At 42.2% G+C, this 11,431-nt stretch overlaps 1 protein-coding gene across 1 annotated transcript; it reads left to right on the top strand.

Annotated features, from left to right (window-relative positions):
• The first annotated feature begins 868 nt into the window (after nucleotides 1-868).
• Nucleotides 869-2,596, top strand: LOC133910624 (uncharacterized). The gene has a single exon (XM_062352957.1). The coding sequence runs from the start codon at nucleotides 869-871 to the stop codon at nucleotides 2,594-2,596; it is 1,728 nt and encodes a 575-aa protein (XP_062208941.1).
• The last annotated feature ends 8,835 nt before the right edge of the window (nucleotides 2,597-11,431 follow it).

Below are 11,431 nucleotides of genomic sequence, written 5' to 3'. Positions count from 1 at the left end.
CGTTGTTTCAATCTGTTATCCTAGTGAGTTTTGTTAAGTTTCAGTCCATTAGAGTCCTTGTTTTAGTTGCTGATCATATTATCCTTTGCGTGTCCTTTGTGCCTCTTTTGTCTATCTGAAATCCCTACAAAAAAAATCTGAAACCGGTATCATCCTTCGCGTTAACTTTGATCCTATCAAGTTATTGCTGACGGTTGTGTCTTGTTTAAAAAAAAAAGTGTGTGCAAGTGTTATATCTGATCTTGTTCTTAGTTCTATATATCAAAAAACAAAAGTGTCCAAAAAAAAAAGAAAGAAAAGAGTTGAGAAAAGTTGTGAAAGAAAAAGTAGAAAGATCAGTTTGTTTATGTGCACAAGTTCTGAATTTTTTTTAAGTTGCACAACCAGATTGCTATCCATCTTTTGGTGCAAAATTTTGCTTGGGTTTGATTGCAACACTTGCATCCTAAGCATACTCCTTGTTTGTATCAAATCTGAAATTATCTTTGCGCGTGTGTTTGATCCATTTACATCATTCATATCTTGTGGTCAGCACTAGACTTTGATCTTCTAGTTTGGACTGTTATTTAGCTTTACAATATCTAGAATTCAGATTGCATTCCTTGTGAATCATTCCCCACCAAGCTCCACTTAAAAGCCACCGTCATAAGAACGCTGATCTTGTATTCGCTTAACCATCACTTTCGTGTTACCACCGCGCTTTGGCCCTTCTGTAATCCGTAGGAATTCATAAGAGCTTCGGTTGGTAAGAGAGGTGAGGTTGTGAGTTTCCACATATAGTTTCCTATTCCACATACATTTGTTGCTTTGCTGTCACTAATTTCACAGGAAGATGAGTGACGAAGTTCAGATTGATGATTGTGTCACCATGGCACAATTCAACGAGTTGAAGCAAAGCATGGAAGAGCTAACGAACAATTTTCAAGCACTTATGGCCCGTTTGCAGGATCCACCTCGTGATAACGCAAATGGAAGTCATCATGAAGATGAAGTTGATGAAACGGAAGAAGAAGCTGCTGCTCGACGTGCAAGAGAACAGCGAAGACGTAGAGAGCGAGCTGCTGCAAATGCAAGAAGACCTCCACTTCCAGGACGTGGAAATGGTGGTAGAGGTGTTGGTCGTGACCATGAGAGAGGTCTTGGACTAGAGGAAAGTGGGAGTGAAGAGGAAGAAGACAATGAGGTTGATCAGCCCCATCATGATGACCGTCGACGTCACCGCGGGAATCGTGGGCGTAATCAGCCCAACGAGGAGAGGTTTGGCAAGTTAAAATTCACCATGCCCAAGTTTGATGGAGGGTCTGATCCTGAAGCATATCTTACATGGGAGTTGAAGGTGGATAAAATTTTTCGCTTGCACAACTATTCTGAGCAGAAGAAGATGGCCATGGCTGCTCTTGAGTTCGATGGCTATGCTCTAATCTGGTGGGAGCAAATGCTAAATGATAGAGAAGAAGCTGGCCAAGGTGATGTCCGTTCATGGGCTGAAATGAAGAGAGAAATGAGGGCAAGATTTGTCCCCAAACATTATCGTCGTGATCTTTTTGACAAGCTACAGAATCTGAAGCAAGGAAGCCTTAGTGTTGATGAGTATTATAAAGAAATGGAGAAGGCAATGATTAGAGCCAATGTATATGAAGATGAAGAGCAATCAATTGCACGTTTTATGTCAGGGCTGCATCGTAATATTCAGCGTATTGTTGAATTTCAGCAGTACCGCAATCTTATTGAGTTGGTCCATCAAGCAAGCAAAGCTGAACAACAGTTGCAGCAGGACATGAAGTCCAATAGAGGAGTATCTTTCAGCTCGAGAAGTGCCCCAAGTGGAAGCAAATTCACACCACGAGGTAGTGCAAGTAGAGGTTCAATTTCCAACTCAAGTGGTGGTGCACGCTCAAGCAATTTTGGTGCTTCTAGTGGTAAAGAGTTGGCTGCTCCAAATGAGAGGAACAAATCAGCAAACTCATCATCTACTTCAGTGGGTTCTTCCACCAAGAGTAGTGGGATTCAATGCTTCAAGTGTGGTGGTCGTGGTCATGTTATAAAGGAGTGTCCAAATAATCGGACCATTATTGTAAATGACCAAGGAGAGTATGAATCTGCTAGTGATGAAGAACATGAAGAGATTGAAGAGGAAGGTAATCTGGAGCAGGACATCTGTGAATTTGAAACTGGAGCTGCTCTTGTTGTAACTCAAATTTTGAGTGTGCAAATGAGTGAAGCTGAAAATGGACAGCGGCACAATCTTTTCCAAACCAGAGCCAAGGTTGAAGACAAGGTGTGTAAAATAATCATTGATGGTGGAAGCTGCCACAATCTTGCTAGCAAGGAAATGGTTGAAAAGCTTGGTTTAAAGCTGCTGAAACATCCTCATCCTTATCATGTGCAATGGCTAAATAATTCAGGTTCAATTAAGATTGCACATAGAGTGAAAATTTCTTTCAAGATTGGTGAATATATTGACACCGTGGAGTGTGATGTGGCACCCATGACAGTGTGTCATATGCTGCTAGGAAGACCATGGCAATATGATCGGTCCTCTCTACATTGTGGTCAGACCAATCAATACACCATCAAGTGGAAGGGCAAGGAGTAGATTCTTAAACCCATGACACCGCAGCAAATCCTCGCTGAGCACTTACAAAAGAGCTCCAATGTGAGGAATGAGAGTGGAAAAGAAGGAGAGAAAAAGAATTCGAGTGCCCTCCACAAATCGGTGAGTGAGAGCCACAAGCTAAACATGAGAGAAAACAAGAAACGAGAGGGAGAGAATTTAGTGATGATGGCCACCAAATCTGAAATGAGAGATGTGAGGAAAAACCCAGACCAAGTATTGATCATACTTGTGTGCAAGGACACATTGCTTTCAGCTAACGACTTAACATCTGTCCCTAGTGTTGTTGCACGTGTGTTACAGGAATATGAAGATGTTTTTCCAGAGGAGACACCTGCTGGACTTCCTCCCTTGCGTGGCATTGAACATCAAATTGATCTCATCCCTGGAGCTGCACTTCCGAACCGTCCAGCATACCGCACCAACCCTGAAGAAACAAAGGAAATTCAAAGGCAAGTACAAGCACTTTTAGATAAAGGTTATGTGCGTGAAAGTTTAAGTCCTTGTGCTGTACCTGTGATTTTGGTGCCAAAGAAAGATGGTTCCTGGAGGATGTGTGTGGACTGTAGAGCCATAAATAACATCACTGTTCGATATCGTCATCCTATTCCTAGGCTAGATGATATGTTAGATGAATTGAGTGGATCTATGATATTTTCTAAAATTGATTTAAGAAGTGGTTACCATCAAATTAGAATGAAACTTGGAGATGAATGGAAAACTGCTTTCAAAACAAAGTTTGGGTTGTATGAGTGGTTAGTTATGCCTTTCGGATTGACTAATGCACCTAGTACATTCATGAGATTAATGAACCATGTCTTGCGAGCATTCATTGGAAAATTTGTTGTTATTTACTTTGATGATATCCTAATTTACAGCAAGACATTGGAGGAATATGTTGCTCATATTCAGCAAGTTTTGGATGTGCTAAGAAAGGAAAAATTATTTGCTAACCTTGAGAAGTGCACATTTTGTACAGATCAGGTTGTGTTTCTTGGTTTTGTAGTTTCAGGTTCAGGAATTCATGTTGATGAATCAAAGGTGAAAGCAATCAAGGATTGGCCGACTCCTGAAAATGTAAGTCAGGTGAGAAGTTTTCATGGACTTGCTGGTTTTTACAGGAGATTTGTGAGAGATTTCAGCACCATAGCTGCTCCATTAAATGAGTTGATAAAGAAAGGTGTTGCCTTCCAATGGGGTGAACCACAAGAGAAAGCTTTCCAAGAATTGAAGAAAAGATTATCCGAAGCCCCCTTGCTTGTGTTGCCGGATTTCACTAAAACCTTTGAGGTTGAATGTGATGCAAGTGGGATTAGGATTGGAGGCGTTCTCATGCAAAACGGACAGCCCGTTGCATACTTCAGTGAGAAGTTGGGAGGAGCACAACTGAACTATTCGGTATATGACAAGGAGTTGTATGCTTTGGTAAGAGCACTTGAGACTTGGCAACATTACTTATGGCCAAAAGAATTTGTTATTCATTCAGATCATGAGGCTTTGAAGTATTTAAAGGGCCAAGCAAAACTGAACCGTAGACATGCCAAATGGATTGAATTCATAGAAACTTTTCCATATGTTGTGAAATACAAGAAAGGTAAAGAAAACATTGTTGCTGATGCTTTGTCCCGTAAAAATGTTTTGTTAAATCAACTTAAAGTAAAGGTGCCGGGACATGAAAACATAAAAGAATTATACCCCACTGACCATGAATTTTCAGAACCTTATGCCAAATATACAACTGGAAAAGGATGGGAAAAATATCATATTCATGATGGATTTTTGTTTAGAGCTAACAAATTGTGTGTTCCAAGTTGCTATGTTAGACTCTTGTTGTTACAGGAAACATATTCAGGTGGTCTGATGGGTCACTTTGGATGGAAAAAGACATATGAGATGCTTGCTGACCATTTCTATTGGCCGAAGATGAGAAGAGATGTTCAACGGCTTGTGCAAAGATGCGTCACCTGTCACAAAGCTAAGTCAAAACTAAACCCCCATGGATTATATACTCCCTTGCCTGTTCCTAATGCTCCTTGGGAAGATATTAGTATGGATTTTGTTTTAGGATTACCTAGGACAAAGAGGGGGAGGGATTCAATATTTGTTGTTGTTGATCGATTCTCTAAAATGGCACATTTTATACCTTGTCATAAAAGCGATGATGCTTCCCACATAGCCTCTCTATTTTTCAGGGATATTGTGAGATTACATGGCATACCCAAAACGATTGTTTCCGACCGCGACACCAAGTTTTTGAGCTACTTCTGGAAGACATTGTGGACCAAGCTAGGGACAAGGCTGCTGTTTTCCACCACATGCCACCCTCAAACGGATGGGCAAACTGAAGTAGTGAATAGAACACTTTCTATGCTGCTGCGAGCCTTGATCAAGAAGAACTTGAAAGAATGGGAAGAGTGCTTGCCACATGTGGAATTCGCGTACAACAGGGCAGTACACTCTACAACTAATATGTGTCCCTTTGAAGTTGTATATGGTTTCAAACCACTCGCTCCTGTCGATTTGTTGCCTCTACCATTGCAGGAAAGGAGTAACATGGAAGCATCCAAGCGCGCGTCTTATGTCAAGAAGATTCATGAGAAGACCAAAGAAGCAATAGCGAAAAGGTCCAAGTACTATGCTGCATGGGCAAACAAGCATCGCAAGAAGGTGACATTTGAGCCTGGAGATTTAGTGTGGGTACACCTTCGCAAAGACCGCTTTCCAGAGAAGCGCAAATCCAAATTGATGCCACGAGGAGATGGTCCATTCAGAGTGCTGTCCAAGATCAATGATAATGCTTATAAGATTGAGCTCCCTGAAGATTATGGTGTTAGCAGATCCTTCAATGTTGCTGATTTAACACCATTCTTCGGACTAGAAGGATCAGAGTCGAGGACGACTCCTATTCAAGAGGGGGAGGGTGATGAGGACATCCCAACCATGCAGACCTCGGCGACCTCCTCGCAGACCTCACCGACCTCTACTCCGACATCGCCGACCTCCACATCGACCATGCCGAGCACAACTACACCAGCCCAAGTCTTTAAAGGACCAATTACACGTAGTCAGGCAAAGGAACTACAACAAGAGGTGAACGCGCTACTTTGTGAAGCTCATTTAAATATTAATGAGAATTATATACTGCCTAAGTCGAGTACATTGCTATTACTCAGGTTTACCAAGGAGGATGACAAGAACACACAAGGCGATGAATACAAAGAAGAACCACGTTCGAATTCGTCCAGTCCTGCAGAACAGTCTGAAAGAAATAATCATAACTTTTGATTCCAAAATGCTATGAAGGCCAATGGGTACTTGTTGGAAAGCTCTTGAAGTCTAGTTTCCAATGACACCAACCCCGACCAGTTTGGAGAAACCGTTATGGCGCCCGACCAGTTTTAGTGAATACTGGTCAGAAGCTCAACAGTCTGCATGAAGCTAAAGTTGCCGTGTAAAACTGTATCATTCTACAAAGTTCCGAGATGCATACTATACATGGTGTGAAATCTTATCAAGTTAGCTTTCCAACGCATCCAGCCGCACGTCATTTGAAGCTTCCAAGGTGGAGTTATTGCCTAAACACTGAAGACTGCGCCGAAGACCAACAGCTACGCGGAAACTCTCCAGAAGCTGATTTCGTAGAGACCCTTTCACATAGTCTATCTTTTCATTTCCATTTCGTGTTTTCACTTATCAAGGAGGGTTGTTCCTTGTATAAATACTCCATTGCTTCATAGCAATGACAGACTTTTGATAATCGAAATATAAACCCCTTTGTTCAGCTGTGTGCTAACAAATCCAGAGAGAGATCTCTACCCCTTAGCTCTTGTGTTTTCCTTCGCGGAGATTACAGAAGCGGCCGCGTCATCGGCACCCAATCCGTGCTCCTGGTCCATCGATTCCAGGTTGCGTAGGTTGGTTTCTTTAAGAGTGTGGTTGGGCGAATCTTTGGTTCAGGCTGCCGTATAGAGACGGTGGTTGGCTCCTTGTGCACGTCGTCAGGTTGCACTAGTTATCGCTGCTTGCAGCAAGTTATCGGCCGTTCTTCGGCTAGTTATCAAGACCGGGATCCTACGTCGTGAAGATCGGGACCAAGACTCCATCAAATATGCTAGTGCAGTCATGGTTGGGAAGAATGATAATATTGACTGATGATTATGCAACAAGAATCGGGAAGGGTAATTTTGTAGCAATATGGTATAGAGATCCCAACAGAATGGTTGTTTGATGATGGTGCAGGAATGCACGTGTGCCGGTAGTGCATAGTTGGTTGTGCTTGTTCCTATGTGGGGTCCTAAGGACTGGTTCTTGAACATGTAACCAAGTTATTTTTGTTCAACCACGAGGGCTATATGGATACGGCCTAGCCATCTAATTAGCCACCCCTCTGACTCTGTGGGGCACTATTGGACGGTTAAGTGGCACAAGAGGGGGCTTCCGCAGTGATAGAATTGTCTGTTAGCGGTGAAACCTTAGTGGGTGCCTACAGGTTAATGGGAGCTTTGTAAAAGCTTTGTAGTGAGACCCCGACTCCACATCCTGGTGGTGTGAAGCAACACGAGAATCACGACTCGTGCGAAAAGTTGTGCAAACTCTGCATAGTATCAAACTAGTCGATCAGCCGTGCTCACGGACAAAAGCGAACTTGGACTTCTTCAAGATTAGTTGGGATCAAGGTTGGTATGATTGGTCAGGTAGCCAGGTAATAGAATTACCTGATGAGTCTTGGTAGTCGGATGGAATCCGATGAGTCAATCCTTTTGTCATAGTTGTGTCTTCACCTAGTAAATAGAATGCCTGATGTTGAGGCCATAGGCCATAGTTGCTTAGTATAGTTAACTTGTGCCTATACTTTCCTTGACTTGAGCCCCACAGCATGTTTTCCTTACACTTGCGGAGTACATTTTTGTACTCACACCCATTGCCCCCTTCCTTTTCCCCTTTTGCTAATGAGAAGCCGTCAATGAAGCTGCTACCTTCGAAGAGAACAACTTCGATCTAGAGTTGTTGTTCTAGGCTGTAGTGCCTCCAGTTCACACCTGTGGAAGAATGGAATCCCCGCTGGCGCTGAAGATCTCTTTAGTTTTCCGCTTTTTTTCCTTTTAGACCCTTGGGTCCTTTTGTAATAAGTTTAGTAACGTTATTGTAATAATGACATTTAATAATACACTAATGATGTAAGCGCATGTATGAAACTTGATCCTAGCATACATGTGTTGTGCCCGGTTTGTTCCTTTAAAACTGGATGGTACAAGATATCACCTTCCTATGTTCAGTTTATATTCGGGTTGATACCTTGAATGTCTTGTTAGTCAGTATAGATTGCTTAAGAGAGCGATTCAAGAGGTAAAGGATCTCAAGTCTAGGCTAGAATGTTCTTCTTCTGAGCTCAAGTTGCTTAGGTCTAGAGTCCAGAATGAGGAGTGTGATAGTTGATTTGTGGTCATGAGTGTGCTTGCTGAGCTTCAGACTCTCTATGCTCAAGTCTCCAGTCGGGTTGAGACTGTTGAGAACAAGCTCCTTGAAAGATGAGTGCATCAAGGAGCTAGAATTACAAGAATTACTCTTTGCTTGCAAAGGATGATGAGATGAAAGACAAGCACATCAAGGAGGTATAATCTAGATTGGAGAGTGCTGAGTGTTCCAAGGATGTGTAGCCAACTGTTCTACCTGCATTGTCTTTAATGATTAACTCAACTGGGTTAGAGGGAAAGTTCAAAATGTTATGGCCAAGAATGAGTATCTTCTTTCTCTAGTGGAAAAATGCTTAGAAGAGGAGGGAAGAATGAATCTGATTTTGGCCAAGACCAAAATGTGCACAGATAAAGCAGGTTTAGCTTTGGGGTTGGGTTTGGAGAGGGTGGCTTACAATGGGGTTAGTAAGACTATATTCACCACACCTACTACCCTTGAGGCTGAGAAATCTAAGATCAATGCCACACCACAACCCACCAAGAAACTCACGCCGCAACCCACCAAGAAGAAACCCACACCACAACCCAAGAGAGCTCCACAACCTAAGATGAGAACTCATGTGAGAGAGTCTAGAGTGACCGGTAGTCAAGTTTCTGAGAGACGCTACCATTACATCTACTGCCAGAGAGAAGGTCATCTAGTTGGGTTTTGCTTTGCTGTTGCAGAGATGAGCGGTGTGAGTAGAAGTAGAGTACTCGGGACATGTCCCGTCTCTCTTTTGGTGTACATGAGTTTTTTCTCGCTCTCACTCATGAGTTTCTTGCGCTCTTCAGTTTCCTCCTAAAGGCAGTGCTTGGTGTGGATCTTAACATGATTCATATGGTTTTGGTTCACGTGTCAAAGGCTTTTAGTCATAACGCTTTGGCAGACCACGCTTTCCCCATCGTGGTACTCGCCATCATCGCGCTAGTGTTGATTTGCATGCACCTGCTTTTAGTACTTTAGAGTGGATGACCCATTAATGGATTCCCAAGAGGTTTATGACTAACCCTAGTACTAAGCCATCCATCTATTATACATCTCATATGTAAGTGGCAGGCAGAGGCTTGGAGAATAAGTGGCTCACTGACTCTGGTTGTTTGCACCATATGACCAGAGATGCATCATGGTTCTCTAGCCTCACCCTGACAAAGTGACACGAGTACATCACATTCGAGGATGACAGAAAAGGTGGAGTGAAAGCCAAAGGTATGGTAAGAGTGAGTGAGAGTTTCACTCTCAAAGATGTGGCTTTGGTGGAGCATATGAGATAAAATTTACTTTATGTATCTCAGTTGTTAGATGAGAACTTGGAAGTGCGCTTCAAGCATGATGCTTCTCGAGTTCTTGATTCTTTAGGCACTTTGATTTGTCGTATTTATCGAGTTGGGAGAGTTTTTTGAGCCAATTTTTCTGAGTCTTTTGATTCTTCTAGATACTTGATTACTCAACCCTCTTTGAGCTTTTGATGTGGCATAGGATGCTAGGGCATATGAGTTTTGATTTGCTCACTCATTTGAGTGCCCTAGGCTTGATTCGAAGATTTCCCATTCTCCAGTTTGAGAAGAACTTTGTTTGTGCTCCTTGTCGGTATGGAAAGATGGTTTCCGCCTCTCACCCACCAATTAATCTGGTGATTACTGAACGATAGGGAGAACTTCTTCATATGGGCACTGTTGGTCCATCCCAAATTTGTTCAGCAGGTGGGAAGTGGTATGTACATGTCATTATTGATGATTACTCTTGTCTCGTTACTCTGAACTCTTTGAGCATCAATTTTATGCCCCACGTGTTCCTTAGCAAAATAGCATGGTTGAAAGGAAGAATCGGATTTTGGTTGAGATAGCTAGGACGATACTTGATGAACATAGGACTCCTAGAAAATTTTGGGCACATGCTATTAGCATAGCTTGTGCCCAAAATCTCCAATCAGATTTTCTTGCGCTCGATTTTGAATATGATTTTTTATGAGATGTGCTTTAGGAGGAAGCCAAATGTTTCTTACTTGAGAGTTTTTGGTTGTCATTGCTTCATCCTAAAGCGTGGCAATCTTGAGAAGTTCCAATCGCATTCTTGGGTTATTCTCTTAATGGTCATCCTTATACAGTTTATAATATTGACACTAACACCATCATGGAATCCTGTGATGTGACCTTTCATGAATCAACCTCATGTGTTAGCCCTGTTCTTTAATGTGCAGCTGATCAAAATATGAGCGAAAGAATCTTTGTAAGATGGTGACCTTCTAGCTCTCAGTGATGATGAGGATGATCCACTACTTTCGGTCATCACGCCTTCTTACGAGCTGGTTCCTGCTTCTTCGACACCGACAGAGGGTTCTGTAGCCTCTACTTCCACTTCCGCTGCTTTTGAGCCTACACCAGCATTCCTTGAGGGGGAGGCTATTTCACAGTGCGAGGCTCCTCGGTGCATTCAGTGGATACATCCTCCTCGACTGATGATCAACGACCTTGGTGAAAGGGTAACAAGATCCAAATCTGCTCAACATGTTCATTTCCCTGATTCTACATTTTTTGCTTCTTTTGAGCCTCATAATGTTGAACACACTCTTTCAGATTCAAATTGGGTCAATGTCATACATGAAAAACTAGAAAACTTTGAGAGAAACCAAGTTTGGATTCTTGTAGAGCCACTCCCAAATATTTACACCACAGGCACCAAATGGGTTTTCAAAAACAAGCAAGGGGAGGATGGGTCTGTAATTAGAACAAGGCTGGACTTGTGGCTCAAGGTTTCACTTGATAGAGGGGATAAACTTTGGAGAGACCTTTGCATTGGTAGCTAGACTAGAAGCTATTAGGATTCTTCTTGCATTTGTGGCATCTTAAGGTTTCAAGTTATACCAAATAGATATCAAGAGTCCTTTCCTAAATGGTTTCATAGAGGAAGAGATATTTGTCAAGCAACCCTTAATTTTGATCACCCCAAATATCCACATAGAGTGTAAAAGCTTCAGAAAGTTTTGTATGGGCTTAAGGAGATGCCTAGGGCTTTGTATGATAGGATTAGGTCTTTCTTGTTATAGCATGGGTATGTAATGGGGTCAGTGGATAAAACTTTATTTACCTTTAAGCATGACAATGATTTCCTACTTGTTCAGATATACATGGGTGATATCATTTTTTGTGGCTCTTCTCATGCTATTGTGGCTAAGTTTGCAGAAACTATGAGCAGAGAATTTGATATGTCAATAATGAGTGAGCTCAACTTCTTCCTTAGGCTTCAAATGAAGTAATTCAAGCAAGGTACATTTATCCATCACACGAAGTACACCAAAGATTTACTGAAGAAGTTTGACATGAGCAATACAAAGCCCTTGGCTACACCAATGGCTACCTCGAT

Source organism: Phragmites australis, chromosome 3 (assembly GCF_958298935.1).
Source record: "Phragmites australis chromosome 3, lpPhrAust1.1, whole genome shotgun sequence".
In the NCBI taxonomy this organism is placed as follows: domain Eukaryota; kingdom Viridiplantae; phylum Streptophyta; class Magnoliopsida; order Poales; family Poaceae; genus Phragmites; species Phragmites australis.
This window is presented reverse-complemented; position numbering and strand designations above follow the sequence as displayed.

Bases quoted from the DNA above. Each gene is read 5' to 3' on its own strand.
- LOC133910624 (XM_062352957.1), top strand. From the start codon at position 869: ATGGCACAATTCAACGAGTTGAAGCAAAGCATGGAAGAGCTAACGAAC.